This window comes from Salmo salar, chromosome ssa03, assembly GCF_905237065.1.
Source record: "Salmo salar chromosome ssa03, Ssal_v3.1, whole genome shotgun sequence".
Taxonomy (NCBI): domain Eukaryota; kingdom Metazoa; phylum Chordata; class Actinopteri; order Salmoniformes; family Salmonidae; genus Salmo; species Salmo salar.
In genome coordinates, this window is record NC_059444.1 from 3,831,735 (window position 1) to 3,854,714 (window position 22,980).

Consider the following 22,980-nt stretch of genomic DNA (forward strand, 5'->3'; position numbering starts at 1 on the left):
CGGTAACAAGATTACTGCCCTTTTTTTTTTATCGTTCGGTTATCAGCAAACATATTGTAACATTTAGTCCTGTTTGTTTCATTCCCGAAGGTGCTGGAGAGTCCGGGAAAAGTACTATTGTGAAGCAGATGAGGATTCTGCACGTCAATGGTTTTAACGCAGAGTGAGTACACTGTTGTTACAGGCCCTACTGTATCTCCATTTGACATATAGGCCCAGATATATATATATATATATATATATATATATAGACCCATTTCATAACATATTTGGTTATACTCACGGTCTCCCTGCCTTTGGGTGAGACTGTCAATATGATAATAGGCTGTAATAGGCTGTAGAGAACTGAATGGATTTTCCTCAGGCACTGCAGAGCCTAGGCCCCCTCCTATCAGTGACCAACACTCAAATGTACTGTACAGCCAGGAGTCTCTCTCTCTCTCTCTCTCTCTCTCTCTCTCTCTCTCTCTCTCTCTACATGTGAGACATGACATCTGCCTGTTATTACTGCAGTTACATTGTTTACTGTTATGTCTGTCATAGCTATGTTGACTATTATTGAGGAGAGGCCTATGGATAATGTATTTTGCTGCAAGGCCTTCTATGCCTGTCTGAGTTACATATCCCTACCAGTACAACCGTAGGCTTATCTTACTGCCTGTCTGAGTTACATATCCCTACCAGTACAACCGTAGGCTTATCTTACTGCCTGTCTGAGTTACATATCCCTACCAGTACAACCGTAGGCTTATCTTACTGCCTGTCTGAGGTACATATCCCTACCAGTACAACCGTAGGCTTATCTTACTGCCTGTCTGAGTTACATATCCCTACCAGTACAACCGTAGGCTTATCTTACTGCCTGTCTGAGTTACATATCCCTACCAGTACAACCGTAGGCTTATCTTACTGCCTGTCTGAGTTACATATCCCTACCAGTACAACCGTAGGCTTATCTTACTGCCTGTCTGAGGTACATATCCCTACCAGTACAACCGTAGGCTTATCTTACTGCCTGTCTGAGTTACATATCCCTACCAGTACAACCGTAGGCTTATCTTACTGCCTGTCTGAGTTACATATCCCTACCAGTACAACCGTAGGCTTATCTTACTGCCTGTCTGAGTTACATATCCCTACCAGTACAACCGTAGGCTTATCTTACTGCCTGTCTGAGTTACATATCCCTACCAGTACAACCGTAGGCTTATCTTACTGCCTGTCTGAGTTACATATCCCTACCAGTACAACCGTAGAGTTATCTTACTGCCTGTCTGAGTTACATATCCCTACCAGTACAACCGTAGGCTTATCTTACTGCCTGTCTGAGGTACATAGGCCTACGGTTGTACTGGTAGAGATATCTTGTACTGGTAAAGATATCTTACTGCCTGTCTGAGTTACATAGGACTACGGTTATACTGGTAGAGATATCTTGTACTGGTAGGGATATCTTACTGCCTGTCTGAGTTACATAGGACTACGGTTATACTGGTAGAGATATCTTGTACTGGTAGAGATATCTTGTACTGGTAGAGATATCTTACTGCCTGTCTGAGTTACATAGGACTACGGTTATACTGGTAGAGATATCTTGTACTGGTAGAGATATCTTGTACTGGTAGAGATATCTTACTGCCTGTCTGAGTTACATAGGACTACGGTTATACTGGTAGAGATATCTTGTACTGGTAGGGATATCTTACTGCCTGTCTGAGTTACATAGGACTACGGTTATACTGGTAGAGATATCTTGTACTGGTAGAGATATCTTGTACTGGTAGAGATATCTTACTGCCTGTCTGAGTTACATAGGACTACGGTTATACTGGTAGAGATATCTTGTACTGGTAGAGATATCTTGTACTGGTAGAGATATCTTACTGCCTGTCTGAGTTACATAGGACTACGGTTATACTGGTAGAGATATCTCGTACTGGTAGGGATATCTTACTGCCTGTCTGAGTTACATAGGACTACGGTTATACTGGTAGAGATATCTTGTACTGGTAGAGATATCTTGTACTGGTAGAGATATCTTACTGCCTGTCTGAGTTACATAGGACTACGGTTATACTGGTAGAGATATCTTGTACTGGTAGAGATATCTTGTACTGGTAGAGATATCTTACTGCCTGTCTGAGTTACATAGGACTACGGTTATACTGGTAGAGATATCTTGTACTGGTAGAGATATCTTGTACTGGTAGAGATATCTTACTGCCTGTGTGAGTTACATAGGACTACGGTTGTACTGGTAGAGATATCTTGTACTGGTAGAGATATCTTACTGCCTGTGTGAGTTACATAGGACTACGGTTGTACTGGTAGAGATATCTTGTACTGGTAGAGATATCTTACTGCCTGTGTGAGTTACATAGGACTACGGTTATACTGGTAGAGATATCTTGTACTGGTAGAGATATCTTGTACTGGTAGAGATATCTTACTGCCTGTCTGAGTTACATAGGACTACGGTTATACTGGTAGAGATATCTTGTACTGGTAGAGATATCTTGTACTGGTAGAGATATCTTACTGCCTGTCTGAGTTACATAGGACTACGGTTATACTGGTAGAGATATCTTGTACTGGTAGAGATATCTTGTACTGGTAGAGATATCTTACTGCCTGTGTGAGTTACATAGGACTACGGTTATACTGGTAGAGATATCTTGTACTGGTAGAGATATCTTACTGCCTGTGTGAGTTACATAGGACTACGGTTGTACTGGTAGAGATATCTTGTACTGGTAGAGATATCTTACTGCCTGTCTGGCCTGAACCCGTACCAACTCTAGTGTGTTAACATCAGGGCCTAGAACTGGAGTGGAACCTCACTACCTTCGACGTGTGACCTTTTTGTTGTTGTTGATGGTCTTAGACGTGCACTATTGTGATGTTGTTATCTTGTTGGTTACTGTCTCCTCACGCCTGTATTCTGTCCTCCCTTTTTCACAGAGAAAAGAAACAGAAAATACAAGATATTCGGAAAAACGTGAAGGATGCGATAGTGGTGAGTAGGATATTATTCATCTGTGTCTTTCCTGTTTTTTTACTTCAACTAGTGGGTTACTGGATTACTCTGTCTGCGTCGCAAATGGTACCCTGTTCCCTGTACTGTATAGTGCAGTACTTTAGATCAGGGCCCTGTTCCCTGTACTATATAGTGCAGTACTTTAGATCAGGGCCCTGTTCCCTGTACTGTATAGTGCAGTACTTTAGATCAGGGCCCTGTTCCCTGTACTGTATAGTGCAGTACTTTAGATCAGGGCCCTGTTCCCTGTACTGTATAGTGCAGTACTTTAGATCAGGGCCCTGTTCCCTGTACTGTATAGTGCAGTACTTTAGATCAGGGCCCTGTTCCCTGTACTGTATAGTGCAGTACTTTAGATCAGGGCCCTGTTCCCTGTACTGTATAGTGCAGTACTTTAGATCAGGGCCCTGTTCCCTGTACTGTATAGTGCAGTACTTTAGATCAGGGCCCTGTTCCCTGTACTGTATAGTGCAGTACTTTAGATCAGGGCCCTGTTCCCTGTACTGTATAGTGCAGTACTTTAGATCAGGGCCCTGTTCCCTGTACTGTATAGTGCAGTACTTTAGATCAGGGCCCTGTTCCCTGTACTGTATAGTGCAGTACTTTAGATCAGGGCCCTGTTCCCTGTACTGTATAGTGCAGTACTTTAGATCAGGGCCCTGTTCCCTGTACTGTATAGTGCAGTACTTTAGATCAGGGCCCTGTTCCCTGTACTGTATAGTGCAGTACTTTAGATCAGGGCCCTGTTCCCTGTACTGTATAGTGCAGTACTTTAGATCAGGGCCCTGTTCCCTGTACTGTATAGTGCAGTACTTTAGATCAGGGCCCTGTTCCCTGTACTGTATAGTGCAGTACTTTAGATCAGGGCCCTGTTCCCTGTACTGTATAGTGCAGTACTTTAGATCAGGGCCCTGTTCCCTGTACTATATAGTGCAGTACTTTGGACATTTTTTACATTTTTTTGTCATTTAGCAGATGCTCTAATTCAGAGCAACTTACAGGAGCAATTCAGGATAAGTCCCTTGCTCAAGGGTACATCGGCAGATGCTTCACCTAGTTGACTCAGGGATTCAAACCAGGGACCTTTTCGGTTACTGGCCCAATGCTCTTAACCACGGGGGGGCCGATCACCGAAAGGTGGCCGGGAGAAACCAAACGGCATGGAGCCAGATGACAGCCTAGTAGTCCTTGTGTAGTTGACAGTAGCCCAGGGCCCTACGTAGGGAATAGGGTGCAGCCTGTGTTAGATTGGACACCCCAATCCTATTTCCCTGATTTAAAAAAAAAAAAAAGTTAAGCTTATGATGTTATTTATCCTGTATTTCACAGCCATCTTAACGGCGGTGTGTTTCTCCTGTTTCTAGACGATCGTGTCAGCGATGAGCTCCTTGATGCCCCCAGTCACTCTAGCCAACATCGAAGATCAGTACAGAATCGAGTACATCAAAAGCATAGCTCCTCTCTCGGATTTTGACTACACACAGGTAAGATGTCTGTTTTTAGGTTGTCATTCAGGTGTGTGTGAGTGAGAGAGAGCTTGGTGTGGTCAACAACAGTGGATTGATTTGAGACATGTATAATGTGTGTGTGTGTGTGTGTGTGTGTGTGTGTGTGAGAGAGAGCTTGGTGTGGTCAACAACAGTGGATTGATTTGAGACATGTATAATGTGTGTGTGTGTGTGTGTGTGTGTGTGTGTGAGAGAGAGAGAGCTTGGTGTGGTCAACAACAGTGGATTGATTTGAGACATGTATAATGTAGGTGTTCAGCAGTTGTTATAATGGATGCCATTTTGTTCAACTTTGCATTTATGTTTTTAGTTCCTCTTTTCCATTCCTCTTCATTTCCCCCTGCCGTGTGGCTGTGAGGGAAGATTGGAAATGTTGTTTGACTTTTGTATCTTCCTTAATCGACAGATACATTTCAACTTTTGTCAGTTTAGTGATGGAGTTTCCTCTCCAGGTTAGTTCCCTGTCAGCAGAACTACTTTAGACCAGAGCCCTATGCCACCCTATTCCCTATATAGTGCACTACTTTAGACCAGAGCCCTATGCCACCCCATTCCCTATATAGTGCACTACTTTAGACCAGAGCCCTATGGCACCCTATTCCCTATATAGTGCACTACTTTAGACCAGAGCCCTATGGTACCCTATTCCCTATATAGTGCACTACTTTAGACCAGAGCCCTATGCCACCCCATTCCCTATATATAGTGCACTACTTTAGACCAGAGCCCTATGGCACCCTATTCCCTATATAGTGCACTACTTTAGACCAGAGCCCTATGCCACCCTATTCCCTATATAGTGCACTACTTTAGACCAGAGCCCTATGCCACCCCATTCCCTATATATGTGCACTACTTTAGACCAGAGCCCTATGCCACCCTATTCCCTATATTAGTGCACTACTTTAGACCAGGGCCCTATGCCACCCTATTCCCTATATAGTGCACTACTTTAGACCAGAGCCCTATGCCACCCTATTCCCTATATAGTGCACTACTTTAGACCAGAGCCCTATGGTACCCTATTCCCTATATAGTGCACTACTTTAGACCAGAGCCCTATGGTACCCTATTCCCTATATAGTGCACTACTTTAGACCAGAGCCCTATGCCACCCCATTCCCTATATATAGTGCACTACTTTAGACCAGAGCCCTATGGTACCCTATTCCCTATATAGTGCACTACTTTTTACCAGAGCCCTATGCCACCCCATTCCCTATATAGTGCACTACTTTAGACCAGAGGCCTATGGCACCCTATTCCCTATATATAGTGCACTACTTTAGACCAGAGGCCTATGCCACCCCATTCCCTATATATAGTGCACTACTTTAGACCAGAGCCCTATGCCACCCCATTCCCTATATATAGTGCACTACTTTAGACCAGAGCCCTATGCCACCCCATTCCCTATATATAGTGCACTACTTTAGACCAGGGCCCTATGGTACCCTATTCCCTATATAGTGCACTACTTTAGACCAGAGGCCTATGGTACCCTATTCCCTATATAGTGCACTACTTTAGACCAGAGCCCTATGCCACCCCATTCCCTATATAGTGCACTACTTTAGACCAGAGCCCTATGCCACCCCATTCCCTATATATAGTGCACTACTTTAGACCAGAGCCCTATGCCACCCCATTCCCTATATATAGTGCACTACTTTAGACCAGAGCCCTATGGCACCCCATTCCCTATATATAGTGCACTACTTTAGACCAGAGCCCTATGCCACCCCATTCCCTATATATAGTGCACTACTTTAGACCAGAGCCCTATGCCACCCTATTCCCTATATATAGTGCACTACTTTAGACCAGAGCCCTATGCCACCCCATTCCCTATATATAGTGCACTACTTTAGACCAGAGCCCTATGACACCCTATTCCCTATATAGTGCACTACTTTAGACCAGAGCCCTATGCCACCCTATTCCCTATATAGTGCACTACTTTAGACCAGGGCCCTATGACACCCTATTCCCTATATATAGTGCACTACTTTAGACCAGAGCCCTATACCACCCTATTCCCTATATAGTGCACTACTTTAGACCAGAGCCCTATGCCACCCCATTCCCTATATATAGTGCACTACTTTAGACCAGAGCCCTATGGTACCCTATTCCCTATATAGTGCACTACTTTAGACCAGAGCCCTATGGTACCCTATTCCCTATATAGTGCACTACTTTAGACCAGAGCCCTATGGTACCCTATTCCCTATATGGTGCACTACTTTAGACCAGAGCCCTATGCCACCCCATTCCCTATATATAGTGCACTACTTTAGACCAGAGCCCTATGGCACCCCATTCCCTATATATAGTGCACTACTTTAGACCAGAGCCCTATGGTACCCTATTCCCTATATAGTGCACTACTTTAGACCAGAGCCCTATGCCACCCCATTCCCTATATATAGTGCACTACTTTAGACCAGAGCCCTATTCCCTATATAGTGCACTACTTTAGACCAGAGCCCTATGCCACCCCATTCCCTATATATAGTGCACTACTTTAGACCAGAGCCCTATGGTACCCTATTCCCTATATAGTGCACTACTTTAGACCAGAGCCCTATGGTACCCTATTCCCTATATAGTGCACTACTTTAGACCAGAGCCCTATGCCACCCTATTCCCTATATAGTGCACTACTTTAGACCAGAGCCCTATGGCACCCTATTCCCTATATATGTGCACTACTTTAGACCAGAGCCCTATGGCACCCTATTCCCTATATAGTGCACTACTTTAGACCAGGGCCCAGAGGGCCTTGGTCAAAAGTAGTGCATCATGTAGGGAATAAGGTGCATTGGGGACTCAGTCCCCTCTCAGTACTCAGATTGGGCCATATTATCCATCTGGGACCATGAGGATGAGATTTCGCTGCAGTCTCCCGAATGGCATCCTATTCCACTCCCCGAGTGGCGCAGCGGTCTAAACCACTGCATCTCAGTGCTAGAGGTGTCACTACAGACCCTGGTTCGATTCCAGGCTGTATCACAACCGGCCGTGATTGGGAGTCCCCATAGGGCGGGGGGTAGGCTGTCATTGTAAATAAGAATTTGTTCTTAACTGACTTGCCTAGTTAAATAAAATACTTTTTTTTTTTTTTTAAATGCTTTTGGCTTGAGACAGAAAAGTAGTTCTCTAGATATAGGGAATAGGGTGGCGTTTGGGACACGGTGTTCTGCTTGGTTTTGATCAGGGTCCTGATTAAGGTCCGGTCACATGACAGGCCAAATGGAAATACACAGACAGTGTTTTTCATCGTTCTGGAAATCATCTTTCTTTGAAAATCGATGTACTCTTTCAGTCGCTGCGGTGTGGTGACTGATAATTGTAGATGTTTATGTACTGGACCGTAGCAGATGTCCGTTTTAAACGCTGGGGGCACGGATATACAGTATTAAGACACATATATATATATATCAAAAGGTTCTCAGTTGATTCTTGTCAGGGTAGCAGACAGTGAAGCCGTCTCCTGGTGGTGAGGATCATTACGCTGCAGGCCTAGTTTATAATCTAGTAGTTACTAGAGATCGTCCCAGACAAGTTCAGATTGGATTTATGAGGTTGACACTTGTTTGCTTACTGGATGTCATGTCATCCTAATATCACCCGTTGTAATCCACGACTTTCTTCTGAGATGTTTTTTCCTTTTTTTTAAAGAATGGTGATGACAGCATGAGGAGCATGACTAGCTATACACGATTATAGCCTGTCTGTCTGCACGGTAACGGGGCCTGTCTGCCTGCATGGTAACGGGGCCTGTCTGTCTGCACGGTAACGGGGGCCTGTCTGTCTGCATGGTAACGGGGGCCTGTCTGTCTGCATGGTAACGGGGGCCTGTCTGTCTGCATGGTAACGGGGGCCTGTCTGTCTGCATGGTAACGGGGGCCTGTCTGTCTGCATGGTAACGGGGGCCTGTCTGCCTGCATGGTAACGGGGCCTGTCTGCCTGCATGGTAACGGGGGCCTGTCTGCCTGCACGGTAACGGGGCCTGTCTGCCTGCACGGTAACGGGGCCTGTCTGCCTGCACGGTAACGGGGCCTGTCTGCCTGCACGGTAACGGGGCCTGTCTGTCTGCACGGTAACGGGGCCTGTCTGCCTGCACGGTAACGGGGCCTGTCTGCCTGCACGGTAACGGGGGCCTGTCTGTCTGCACGGTAACGGGGGCCTGTCTGTCTGCACGGTAACGGGGGCCTGTCTGCCTGCACGGTAACGGGGCCTGTCTGCCTGCACGGTAACGGGGCCTGTCTGCCTGCACGGTAACGGGGGCCTGTCTGTCTGCACGGTAACGGGGCCTGTCTGTCTGCACGGTAACGGGGCCTGTCTGTCTGCACGGTAACGGGGGCCTGTCTGTCTGCACGGTAACGGGGGCCTGTCTGTCTGCACGGTAACGGGGGCCTGTCTGCCTGCACGGTAACGGGGCCTGTCTGCCTGCACGGTAACGGGGGCCTGTCTGCCTGCACGGTAACGGGGGCCTGTCTGCCTGCACGGTAACGGGGCCTGTCTGCCTGCACGTAACGGGGGCCTGTCTGCCTGCACGGTAACGGGGCCTGTCTGTCTGCACGGTAACGGGGGCCTGTCTGTCTGCACGGTAACGGGGCCCTGTCTGCCTGCACGGTAACGGGGCCTGTCTGCCTGCACGGTAACGGGGCCTGTCTGCCTGCACGGTAACGGGGCCTGTCTGTCTGCACGGTAACGGGGGCCTGTCTGCCTGCACGGTAACGGGGCCTGTCTGCCTGCACGGTAACGGGGGCCTGTCTGCCTGCACGGTAACGGGGGCCTGTCTGCCTGCACGGTAACGGGGGCCTGTCTGCCTGCACGGTAACGGGGCCTGTCTGCCTGCACGGTAACGGGGGCCTGTCTGCCTGCACGGTAACGGGGGCCTGTCTGCCTGCACGGTAACGGGGCCTGTCTGCCTGCACGGTAACGGGGGCCTGTCTGCCTGCACGGTAACGGGGGCCTGTCTGCCTGCACGGTAACGGGGGCCTGTCTGTCTGCACGGTAACGGGGGCCTGTCTGTCTGCACGGTAACGGGGGCCTGTCTGTCTGCACGGTAACGGGGGCCTGTCTGTCTGCACGGTAACGGGGGCCTGTCTGTCTGCACGGTAACGGGGCCTGTCTGTCTGCACGGTAACGGGGGCCTGTCTGTCTGCACGGTAACGGGGGCCTGTCTGTCTGCACGGTAACGGGGGCCTGTCTGTCTGCACGGTAACGGGGGCCTGTCTGTCTGCACGGTAACGGGGGCCTGTCTGTCTGCACGGTAACGGGGGCCTGTCTGTCTGCACGGTAACGGGGGCCTGTCTGTCTGCACGGTAACGGGGGCCTGTCTGCCTGCACGGTAACGGGGGCCTGTCTGCCTGCACGGTAACGGGGGCCTGTCTGCCTGCACGGTAACGGGGCCTGTCTGCAATTTCAATACAAATGTGATTTAATTGTGCCACCCTAGTGGGTACTACAGGTCTAAGTTACAGCGTTGTGATGGGGTGGCACTGGGAGGACCAGCATTGTGATGGGGTGGCACTGGGAGGACCAGCGTTGTGGTGGGGTGGCACTGGGAGGACCAGCGTTGTGGTGGGGTGGCACTGGGAGGACCAGCGTTGTGGTGGGGTGGCACTGGGAGGACCAGCGTTGTGATGGGGTGGCACTGGGAGGACCAGCGTTGTGGTGGGGTGGCGTTGTGGTCCTCTCTCTGTGTGTGACTGGTCCTCTCTCTGTGTAATCTCATCCACCAGTCGTCGTCTTCTCTCTGTCAAACCGTCTGGTTTTCACAGCGCATCAGAATGGAAGTCCATGGCAGGAGAGACGAACACAGCCTGCTTTTTTTTAATTGGCTGATCTCTGTCCATCACCATCTAGTGTACCCTTTAGAACCCCACCCCCCACGTTGTGGATTTCAAAGCGTTAAGCAGCACAAGCTCTATAAACAAGGAAGTGAGTTCAGAAAATCTAAAAGTACACATCTTAGAAATAATTTGCTTAAACTTTATTTGCCCGAACTCAGAATCAAAGGTTAGGGTTAGTTTTAAAAATCAGATTTTAAGAAGAGAAATTGTAGAAATTGGCAGGGTTTATGACTTTGTGGCTGTGTTAACTACTCTCCCGCCTCGATTTAGAGCCAAGCCTCATAGTCGCGTTATTCGTTCAGAATTTGAGTTAATTTGCATATCACTCAGTAAATCCACATCCCCTGTTTCAAACAGTCTCACACTCTTACTAGTCTCTATGCACCAGCAATTAGAGCCTAGTGATGATGTTAGTCTCTGTCTGCCTGGGGGGGCCCCGGTCTCTGTCTGCCTGGGGGGGCCCTGGTCTCTGTCTGCCTGGGGGGCCCTGGTCTCTGTCTGCCTGGGGGGGCCCTGGTCTCTGTCTGCCTGGGGGGGCCCTGGTCTCTGTCTGCCTGGGGGGGCCCTGGTCTCTGTCTGCCTGGGGGGCCCTGGTCTCTGTCTGCCTGGGGGGGCCCTGGTCTCTGTCTGCCTGGGGGCCCTGGTCTCTGTCTGCCTGGGGGGCCCTGGTCTCTGTCTGCCTGGGGGGGCCCTGGTCTCTGTCTGCCTGGGGGGGCCCTGGTCTCTGTCTGCCTGGGGGGGCCCTGGTCTCTGTCTGCCTGGGGGGGCCCTGGTCTCTGTCTGCCTGGGGGGGCCCTGGTCTCTGTCTGCCTGGGGGGGCCCTGGTCTCTGAGCTACTGGCTGTACAGTGGGGTTAAAGACCAGGCCAGGTCCTAGTTTAACAACATGTCCCTGTTTGTCATCATCCACATCACTTACAGTGGGGGAAAAAAGTATTTGATCCCCTGCTGATTTTGTACATTTGCCCACTGACAAAGAAATGATCAGTCTATAATTTTAATGGTAGGTTTATTTGAACAGTGAGAGACAGAATAACAACAAAATAATCCAGAAAAACGCATGTCAAAAATGTTATAAAATGATTTGCATTTTAATGAGGGAAATAAGTATTTGACCCCTCTGCAAAACATGACTTAGTACTTGGTGGCAAAACCCTTGTTGGCAATCACAGAGGTCAGACGTTTCTTGTAGTTGGCTACCAGGTTTGCACACATCTCAGGAGGGATTTTGTCCCACTCCTCTTTGCAGATCTTCTCCAAGTCATTAAGGTTTCGAGGCTGACGTTTGGCAACTCGAACCTTCAGCTTCCTCCACAGATTTTCTATGGGATTAAGGTCTGGAGACTGGCTAGGCCACTCCAGGACCTTAATGTGCTTCTTCTTGAGCCACTCCTTGGCTGTGTGTTTTGGGTCATTGTCATGCTGGAATACCCATCCACGACCCATTTTCAATGCCCTGGCTGAGGGAAGGAGGTTCTCACCCAGGATTTGACGGTACATGGCCCCGTCCATCGTGATGCGGAGAAGTTGTCCTGTCCCCTTAGCAGAAAAACACCCCCAAAGCATAATGTTTCCACCTCCATGTTTACGGTGGGGATGGTGTTCTTGGGGTCATAGGCAGCATTCCTCCTCCTCCAAACACGGCGAGTTGAGTTGATGCCAAAGAGCTCCATTTTGGTCTCATCTGACCACAACACTTTCACCCAGTTGTCCTCTGAATCATTCAGATGTTCATTGGCAAACTTCAAACGGGCATGTATATTAGAGGTCGACCGATTAATTGGAATGGCTGATTAATTAGGGGCGATTTCAAGTTTTCATAATCGGAAATCAATATTTTTTTTACGTGGATTTGGTCGTTTTTATTTTTTAAATAATTTTTGTTATAATTTTTCTTTAAATTGTTTCTTTTTTTTAGTATATTTTTGTTTATTTATTTTGTAATTTTTTTTTTTTAGACCTTTTATTTAACTAGGCAAGTCAGTTAAGAACACATTCTTATTTTCAATGACGGCCTAGGAACGGTGGGTTAACTGCCTTGTTCAGGGGCAGAACGACAGATTTTTACCTTGTCAGCTTGGGGATGCAACCTTACGTTAACTAGCCCAACGCTCCAACCACCTGCTTTACATTGCACTCCACGAGAAGCCTGCCTGTTACGTGAATGCAGTAAGAAGCCAAGGTAAGTTGCTAGCTAGCATTAAACGTGTCTTATAAAAAACAATCAACTAATCATAAACACTAGTTAACTACACATGGTTGATGATATTACTAGTTTATCTAGCCTGTCCTGCTTTGCATATAATCGATGTGGTGCGTATTCGCGAAAAAGGACTGTCTTTGCTCCGACGTGTACCTAACCATAAACATCAATGCCTTTCTTAAAATCAATACACAGAAGTTCTTTTGTGTTTTTTCCATTTGCAAATAATCGCACCAACTGTTGTCACCTTCTCACCAAGCTGCTTGGCGATGGTCTTGTAGCCCATTCCAGCCTTGTGTAGGTCTATAATCTTGTCCCTGACATCCTTGGAGAGCTCTTTGGTCTTGGCCATGGTGGAGAGTTTGGAATCTGATTGATTGATTGCTTCTGTGGACAGGTGTCTTTTATACAGGTAACAAGCTGAGATTAGGAGCACTCCCTTTAAGTGTGCTCCTAATCTCAGCTCGTTACCTGTATAAAAGACACCTGGGAGCCAGAAATCTTTCTGATTGAGAGGGGGTCAAATACTTATTTCCCTCATTAAAATGCAAATCAATTTATAACATTTCTGACATGCGTTTTTCTGGATTTTTGTTGTTGTTATTCTGTCTCTCAACTGTTCAAATAAACCTCCCATTAAAATTATAGACTGATCATTTCTTTATCAGTGGGCAAACGTACAAAATCAGCAGGGGATCAAATACTTTTTTTCCCCCCTCACTGTAGCGCTAACCTTAGTGTTACCAGTGGGGTCCATATCCACAGAATGAGATCATTCTCAACCTTTTTAATGCTGAATTAGCCATTCGTTACTTGTCATGTTGTCGTACCTTTAATCAAACACAATACTGGCTTCCAGTATATCTAGCTTTTGCTTGTTGATTTGATTTCCCCTTTTTAGAAGATAGATGAGTGTTATGTGGGTTTTTTTTTCTTTTTTACATCTGAAAGATTATAATGCTTCAAAAGTGGGTTAACTGTTAGATCTTAACCCTACTGTGACTTGAAGTAGGGCAACTGTTGAAGGAAGTAGTAGTATGTAGGTTCCCTCTACTTTGAACTATACACAGCCTTTGACTTATTACAGATTTTGTTGTTAGTCTGAATTCAGAATGTATTAAATATATTTGTTTCTTACCCATCTACTACACACAATACCCCATAATAACAAAGTGAAAACATGTTTTTTTAGAAATGTTTGCAAAATTTATTGAAAATGAAATGCATAAATATTTCATTTACATAAGTATTTACACCCCTGAGCCAATACTTTGTAGAAGCACCTTTTGGCGTTGTTTACAGTTTTGAGTAGAGGTCGACCGATTTTATGATTTTTTTTTTAACGCCGATACCGATTATTGGAGGACCAAAAAGCCGATACCGATTAATCGGCCGATTTTTTAAAATACGTGTGTGAGTGTGTTATGTATGTATATATACATATACATACACACACACACACACACAGCTCTGAAGTGACAACGACACTGAAGACTCTGCTTAGGAGACAAATACTCTCAACTGTTTGAATAATAAAATTACAGTTTAAGTTACCTGTGATGAATGCTGAAAACAAAAACTGTAATTTCTATAAGCAGGAAATCCTATTTTAATAATGGGCATGGTAAGAATTGACTACCAAAGTGCGAGTCATAATTCCCATGACACCTTCTAGCAAAATCTGAAAAGCGGTTCCTTCATTTATTCCATAGGATATTTTTTGATTAATTTAAAATAAGGTCTGTTTTTGGTTAAGGCTTACACCACCTTGCCAATTTTATAACTCTGTAGATATCCATAGGATATAACTCTGATCAATATAAGCGAAGATGCATTTTTTTTTGTAGAGTGGATTTATGAAAGTGAGATTTACACGGGTATCAAAACGCCGAGGCGGTTTAAGCACAAAACACAGACCTTATTTGAAGTAGATCAAGACATTCTCTATGGAAGACATGAACGGTAAAATAACGAAGGAACCCCTTTCAAGTTCAGCCGCAAGTTATTACAGGAATTATGACGCGGCGACTATTTCTCTCTAAACCACATACCTTTGACTATTACGAGCCTGCTGCTGCCTACCACCGCTCAGTCAGACTGCTCTATCAAATATCAAATCATAGACTTAACTATAATATAATAAACCTTAGGTCATTAATATGGTCAAATCCGGAAACTATCATCTCGAAAACATTATCCTTTCAGTGACATACGGAACCGTTCCGTATTTTATCTAACGGGTGGCATCCATAAGTCTAAATATTCCTGTTACATCGCACAACCTACAATGTTGTTTCATAGTTCTGGAAAATTCTGGCAAATTAGTTCGCAACGAGACAGATTCTGTATACCCTGATTCTACGTGCAACGAACGCAAGAGAACTGACACAATTTCACCTGGTTAATATTGCCTGCTAACCTGGATTTCTTTTAGCTAAATATGCAGGTTTAAAAATATATACTTCTGTGTATTGATTTTAAGAAAGGCATTGATGTTTATGGTTAGGTACACGTCAGAGCAAAGACGGTCCTTTTTCGCGAATGCACACCACATGATTATATGCAAAGCAGGACAGGCTAGATAAACTAGTAATATCATCAACCATGTGTAGTTAACTAGTGATTATGATTGATTGATTGTTTTTTATAAGACACGTTTAATGCTAGCTAGCAACTTACCTTGGCAACGTAAAGCAGGTGGTTAGAGCGTTGGGCTAGTTAACGTAAGGTTGCATCCCCAAGCTGACAAGGTAAAAATCTGTCGTTCTGCCCCCTGAACAAGGCAGTTAACCCACTGTTCCTAGGCCGTCATTGAAAATAAGAATGTGTTCTTTAACTGACTTGCCTGGTTAAATAAAGGTCTGGGGTTTGGCTGTGCCACTCAATGACTTTCACATTCGAGTTCTGAAGCCATTCCAGTGTTGCTTGGGGGGTCATTGTTCTGTTAGACTGGGGCAAAGATTCTCATCAAGGATTTGCCTGTATTTGTCTCCATTCGTTGTTCCCCTCTATCCTTACTAGTGTCCCAGAACCTGCTGCTGAAAAGCATCCCCATAGCATGATGCTGCCGCCACCAGGCTTCACGGTAGGGATGGTGTTGAGCTGTGCCTGGTTTTCTCCAGACAGCACTTTTCATTCAGGCTCAAGAGTTCAATTTGTCTCATCAGACCACAGAATCTTTTGTCTTACGCGCTGAGTTTTTGCAAACTCCAGACATGCTGTCATGTGCCTTTTTTTTCCTCAGGAGTGGCTTCCGTCTGGCCACTCCCTCCATAAAGCACAGATTGGTAGAGTGTCCTTCTCCCATCTCAGCCAAGGAACTCTGTAGTTATGTCAGTGATCATTGGGTTCTTGGTCACCTCCCTGGCCGAGGTCCTCCTTTCCTGGTTGTTCAGTTTGGTCAGACAGCCAGCTCTTGGCAGAGTCTGAGTTGTTCCATCTACGTCAGTTTCTGTGGACCTCCATGGTATAGTTTTGATTCTGACGTGCACTGTCAACTGTGGGACCTGGTTTCTTTCTAAGTCATGTCCTAAACGATTTACTTGGCCACAGGTGGTTTCCAATCATTTGGATTCACCTGAGCTCAATTTGATAGAAGATAAAGGTTTCACTTTGTCATTATGGAGTATTTTGTGAAGATGGGTGAGGGGAAGAAAAAAATATATATTTCAACCATCTTGAATTCAGGCTGTAACGCAACAAAATGTGGAATAAGTTAAGGGGTATGAATATTTTCTGAAGGCACGATGTTACATTACATCATAGGATAGACCATTTTATTCAACATGTTTATAAAAACACTTTTATTACAGTTTTTATGAGTGTGTCCCATAAAGACGCACCCGTAGCCTAAACACGTTTTACAGGTGTAGCTGGTTGTTATTGGTAGCCTCAACACGTTTTACAGGTGTAGCTGGTTGTTATTGGTAGCCTAAACACGTTTTACAGGTGTAGCTGGTTGTTATTGGTAGCCTCAACACGTTTTACAGGTGTAGCTGGTTGTTATTGGTAGCCTCAACACGTTTTACAGGTGTAGCTGGTTGTTATTGGTAGCCTAAACACGCTTTACAGGTGTAGCTGGTTGTTATTGGTAGCCTGAACACGCTTTACAGGTGTAGCTGGTTGTTATTGGTAGCCTCAACACGTTTTACAGGTGTAGCTGGTTGTTATTGGTAGCCTCAACACGTTTTACAGGTGTAGCTGGTTGTTATTGGTAGCCTAAACACGTTTTACAGGTGTAGCTGGTTGTTATTGGTAGCCTCAACACGTTTTACAGGTGTAGCTGGTTGTTATTGGTAGCCTCAACACGTTTTACAGGTGTAGCTGGTTGTTATTGGTAGCCTCAACACGTTTTACAGGTGTAGCTGGTTGTTATTGGTAGCCTCAACACGTTTTACAGGTGTAGCTGGTTGTTATTGGTAGCCTAAACACGTTTTACAGGTGTAGCTGGTTGTTATTGGTAGCCTAAACACGTTTTACAGGTGTAGCTGGTTGCTATTGGTGTTAATCACATCGGTGCTACAGTCAGAGGCTCCATCTGTAGCGAGTGAAATGGGAGATTTCTAATCAATGCTAAATGTAATAAAAATAAATAAATAGGAAATGAGGAGGCTAAATGAGGAGGCTAAATGAGGAGGCTAAATGAGGAGGCTGAATGAAGTAGGCTGAATGAAGTAGGCTGAATGAAGTAGGCTGAATGGAGTAGGCTAAATGGAGGTTGGCTAAATGGAGGTTGGCTAAATGAGGAGGCTACAGTGATCTACCAACAGGCTGTTTCATATGAAGGGAGTTGTTGTAGACAAGGACGAGGAGCGCAGCAAAATGGACTCTATTATCTAGCATGCTAGATGTTAACTTCGCTGGCTACTGTAGCTAGCTAGCTTCTTTACAACGGTTTTGATGCAGCCTAGACGAGCACTACTGTACTGGGTAATATTTGATAGACAGAATATGAGTGCATTTGTAAAGTTTTCAGACCGCCTTCACTTTTTCCACATTTTATTACAGCCTTGTTCTAAAAGTGATTCAATAGTTCCCCCCCCTCATCAATCTACACACAATACCCCAGAATCACAAAGCAAAACCGGTTTATAGAAATGTTAGCAAATTTATAAAAAATGTAACACTGAAATATTACATTTACATAAGTATTCAGACACCTTTGCTCAGTACTTTGTTGAAGAACCTTCGGTAGTGATTACGGCCTTGAGTCGTCTTGGGTATGACGCTACAAGCTTGTCAGACCTGTATTTGGGGAGTTTCTCTCATTCTTCTCTGCATATTCTCTCAAGATCTGTCAGGTTGGATGGGGAACGTCGCTGCACAGCTATTTTCAGGCCTCTCCAGAGATGTTTGATCGGGTTCAAGTCCGGGCTTTGGCTGGGCCACTCAAGGACATTCAGAGACTTGTCCCGAAGCCACTCCTGCGTTGTCTTGGCTGTGTGCTTAGGGTCTTTGTCCTGTTGGAAGGTGAACCTTCGCCCCAGTCTGAGGTCCTGAGCGCTCTGGAACAGGTTTTCATCAAGGATCTCTGTACTTTGTGCCATTCATCTTTCCCTCAATCCTGACTAGTCTCCCAGTCCCTGCTGCTGAAAAACATCCCCACAACATGATGCTGCCACCACCATGCTTCACCGTAGGGATGGTGCCAGGATTCTTCCAGAAGTGAAGCTTGGGATTCAGGCCAAAGAGTTCAGTCTTGGTTTCATCAGACCAGAGAATCTTGTTTCTCATTGTGTGAGAGTCCTTTAAGTGACTTTTGGCAAACTCCAAGCAGGCTGTCATGTGCCTTTTACTGAGGAGTGGCTTCCGTCTGGTCACGACCATAATGGCCTGATTGGTGGAGTGCTGAAGAGATGATTGCCCTTCTGGAAGGTTCTCCCATCTCCACAGAGGAACTCTGGAGCTCTGACAGAGTGACCATTGGGTTCTTAGTCACCTCCCTGACCAAGGCCCTTCTCCCCCGATTGCACAGTTTGGCCGGGCGACCAGCTCTAGCAAGAGTCTTGGTGGTTCCAAACTTCTTCCATTTAAGAATGATGGAGGCAGGCCACTGTGTTCTTGGGGACCTTCAATGCTTCAGACATTTTTTGGTACCCTGCCCAGATCTGTGCCTCGACACAATCCTGTCTCGGCTCTCAACAGACAATTCCTTCGACCTCATGGCTTGGTTTTTGCTCTGACATGCACTGTCAACTGTGGGACCTTATATAGACAGGTGTGTACCTTTCCAAATCATGTCCAATCAATAGAGTTTACCACAGCTGGACTCCAATCAAGTTGTAGAAACATCTCAAGGATGATCAATGGAAACAGGATGCACCTGAGCTCAATGTTGAGTCTCATAGCAAAGGGTCTGAATACTTATGTAAATAAGGTATTACTGTTTTATTTTTTTTTTACATTTACAAAAAATGTTGCTTTGTCATTATGTGGTATTGTGTGTAGATGGATTATATATATATATTTTTTAATCAATTTTAGAATAAGACTGTAAAGTAACACAATTTGGAAAAAGGGAAGGTGTCTGAATACTTTCTGAATGCACTGAGTGTATACATCTGATGCGACTCGTAATGAGACTAAGCAATCAGCCCATTTTAAAATATTTATCTGGCTCTATAAGATAAATAGCAAGAGACTACAGTTAAACCATGTGCTATCAAGTATTATGAGTTTAGCTGACTTAGATCAAGGGATGGTCATGAGGAGCGAATATCAAAGCAGGTATTATATAATGACTTGGTAAAAGGAATGATTTCACATACAAGGCATAACGCTTAAGTTACAAAAACATTAACAACTATTACAAAGCATACTTCTAGACATTTTAAGATCCTAAGGTTTCTTAGAAGACAAAGCATGAACAAAGAGATTGCCTACGAGGCCCAGAACAGGACAGGATAAGAGACAGATCTCCATTCCATTTATAACGTCCGAAGGTGTAATCTCGCGTGGGGGTTCCTCGGTTGGGTCCCGTCTGGCGTTGGGGGTTCCTCGGTTGGGTCCCGTCTGGCGTTGGGGGTTCCTCGGTTGGGTCCCGTCTGGCGTTGGGGGTTCCTCGGTTGGGTCCCGTCTGGCGTTGGGGGTTCCTCGGTTGGGTCCCGTCTGGCGTTGGGGGTTCCTCGGTTGGGTCCCGTCTGGCGTTGGGGGTTCCTCGGTTGGGTCCCGTCTGGCGTTGGGGGTTCCTCGGTTGGGTCCCGTCTGGCGTTGGGGGTTCCTCGGTTGGGTCCCGTCTGGCGTTGGGGGTTCCTCGGTTGGGTCCCGTCTGGCGTGGGGTGTCTGGGAACCAGATGAAGGAGCCATACATGTCAACATTAATACCATAGTTCCAATGTCAAAATTTGAAATACACTACCGGTCAAAAGTTTTAGAACACCTACTCAGCCAAGGGTTTTTATTTATTTTTACTATTTTCTACATAGTAGAATAATAGTGAAGACATCAACACTTTGAAATAACACATATGGAATCATGTAGTAACCAAAAATGTGTTGAAGAACCTGTCATCAAGGCAAAGGGTGGCTACTTTGAAGAATCTCAAATATAACTTTTTTGGTTACTCCATGATTCCATGTGTTATTTCATAGTTTTGATGTTTTCACTATTATTCTACAATGTAGAAAACAGTAAAAAATAAAGAAAAACCCTTGAATGAGTAGGAGATCTAAAACTTTTGACCGGTAGTGTATATTAAACTAACCTGTGTGGGCCTCCTGGTGGAGGTATATTAAACTAACCTGTGAGGGCCTCCTGGTGGAGATATATTAAACTAACCTGTGAGGGCCTCCTGGTAGAGGTATATTAAACTAACCTGTGAGGGCCTCCTGGAAGAGGTATATTAAACTAACCTGTGAGGGCCTCCTGGTAGAGGTATATTAAACTAACCTGTGAGGGCCTCCTGGTAGAGGTATATTAAACTAAGCTGTGAGGGCCTCCTGGAAGAGGTATATTAAACTAACCTGTGAGGTAATGAGTAATTCATCAGAATCAAAATCACAGACAAATGGACAGAAGGGGGAAGAAAGGTATCTGTACTCCATCCACCGGTTTTGAATCAGCAATAACCACAAAGGACTCTCAAGACGATCAGAAACCATAAGAACCCGTCTGCAAATTGGACAAAATGGCCTCAGTCACTCTCACCAAAAGATAGGACATGAACCTGTGTTGTCCTAACTATCCAGCAGCAGAAACTACAGATCACGTCCTCCTTCACTGTCAAGCTTATGAACATCAAAAGGCAAACGCTCAGAATAATGTTTTGTCTTTTATTTAACCTTTTTTTTATTTAACTGGGCAAGTCAGTTGAGAACAAATTCTTATTTACATTGACGGCCAACCCCCGGCCTCCCCTAACACAGACGACGCTGTGCCAAGTGTGCGCCGCCCTATGGGTCTCCCGATCACGGCCGGTTGTGATACAGACCGGAATCGAACCAGGGTCTGCAGTGACGCCTCTAGCACTGAGATGCTGTGCCTTAGACCGCTGCGCCACTCTGGAGGCAATGATCGCACCCCTGTGATTTTTTTTTTTAAAGTTTCACCCTCTCCAATTTACTGAAAACAAACAGTTGTACACGTAGCTGTACTTCCTCATTCATGTCGACTAGAGGGAACATTCTAGAACACCTCCGTAGTCTCATCACACTCCAGTCCAGTAGGTGGCGGTAATGCACCTAATACGGCTATGCACACTGCAACAAGAAGAAGAAGAAACCTTCTCAACCCAATCAAACGATACCAAGTTTACAGTTTACTGACCACCCAAGGCCCAATCTCCACAGGGTGTCACAGCATTAAAGGCTTGTGTGGAGGGCCGTTGTCAATGACACATCATTCCAGAGAAGACAGAACCCCTTTTTTCTTTCGAGTAGTCATTTAGAGTTCACCCTGTCCAGATACAAGTTACCACAGAGATCACACATCCGTATAGATAGCATCAGAGTTCTCCTCAGAGATCATGTTACCACAGAGATCACACATCCGTATAGATAGCATCAGAGTTCTCCTCAGAGATCATGTTACCACAGAGATCACACATCCGTATAGATAGCATCAGAGTTATCCTCAGAGATCATGTTACCACAGAGATCACACATCCGTATAGATAGCATCAGAGTTCTCCTCAGAGATCATGTTACCACAGAGATCACACATCCGTATAGATAGCATCAGAGTTATCCTCAGAGATCATGTTACCACAGAGATCACACATCTGTATAGATAGCATCAGAGTTCTCCTCAGAGATCATGTTACCACAGAGATCACACATCCATATAGATAGCATTAGAGTTCTCCTCAGAGAACATGTCCGATAACAGACATGGATAATATAGCGATTATTCTGTCACAATAGTCAGTCCTCTGGATACTATAACAGAGATACATTTTGGCCCCGTCAGAGATGGAAGGGCCCTTTTTTTGTGCTTTCCTTGTGTTCCTGGACAATTTGCCATGCAGCTCCAGGTGACAGAGAGCACATCAATTAGGGCTGAGCAAGATAACCAATGGCAGCAACAAGTTTGTCTAGCTTAGAGCGAGTCGGTTTGGCTACTTTCTGTGTCTACCTCTGTGCCACACCCAAACTGGTTACACACTTCGTCCCCTGCTCCTCTCGCCCCTCCCCCAGAGCTCAGCTGATTGATTTTTTTTTTTTTTTGTTTCATCCAAAATCATATTTAAACTAATTGAATGTTAGCAAGTTAAAATGGCCATGATATGAGTATGCGACGTAATCACTTTATAGCGGGTTTTTTTTTTTTTTTTTTTACGGTCAATTGCTTAATATTTTAAGTCGTCTCCAAATCAAATTTGTGACAGGCCTAGTTATGACACAGTTATAAAACAGCCGTCTATGTAGTTCCTTCCTCATATTAGCTTTTTATTGAGGCCCACATACAGGGCTTTCAGGAAGTATTTACACCCCTTGCTTTTTTTCCCCCCCACATGTTGTTTTACAAATTGGGATTAAAATGGATTTAATTGTCTCTTTTTTTTTTTTTTGTCAATGATCAACAAAAAATACTTTGACAAAGTGAAAATAAATTCAAACATTTTTGTAATAAAAATTAAAAATACATTGTTAGAATCACATTTTTGGGTAAGTCTCTTAAGAGCTTTCCACACCTGGATTGTGTAACATTTGCCCATTTTTTTAAAATATTTTTTTTAAAATATTTTTTTTATACTTTTCAAAATTCTTAAAGCTCTTTCAAGTGCTTTGTTGATCATTGCTTGACAACCGTTTTCAAGTCTTGCCGTAGATTTTCAAGTGGATTTTAAGTCAAAACTATAACTCGACTGCTCACTGTCTTCTTGGTAAGCAACTCGATTTGGCCTTGTGTTTTATGTCGTTGTCCTGCT

The 22,980-nt window shown here is 45.1% G+C and overlaps 1 protein-coding gene across 2 annotated transcripts in view; it reads left to right on the forward strand.

The window, feature by feature from the left end:
- Positions 1-22,980, forward strand: part of LOC106596458 (guanine nucleotide-binding protein G(olf) subunit alpha) — a 129,776-nt gene that overhangs the window by 41,763 nt on the left and 65,033 nt on the right. For both annotated transcript variants that reach the window (XM_045714411.1, XM_045714412.1), the window contains exons 2-4: positions 91-163; positions 2,962-3,016; positions 4,402-4,521. In XM_045714411.1, coding sequence (XP_045570367.1) covers positions 91-163; positions 2,962-3,016; positions 4,402-4,521 — 248 coding nt within the window. The remainder of the gene's footprint in view (positions 1-90; positions 164-2,961; positions 3,017-4,401; positions 4,522-22,980) is intronic.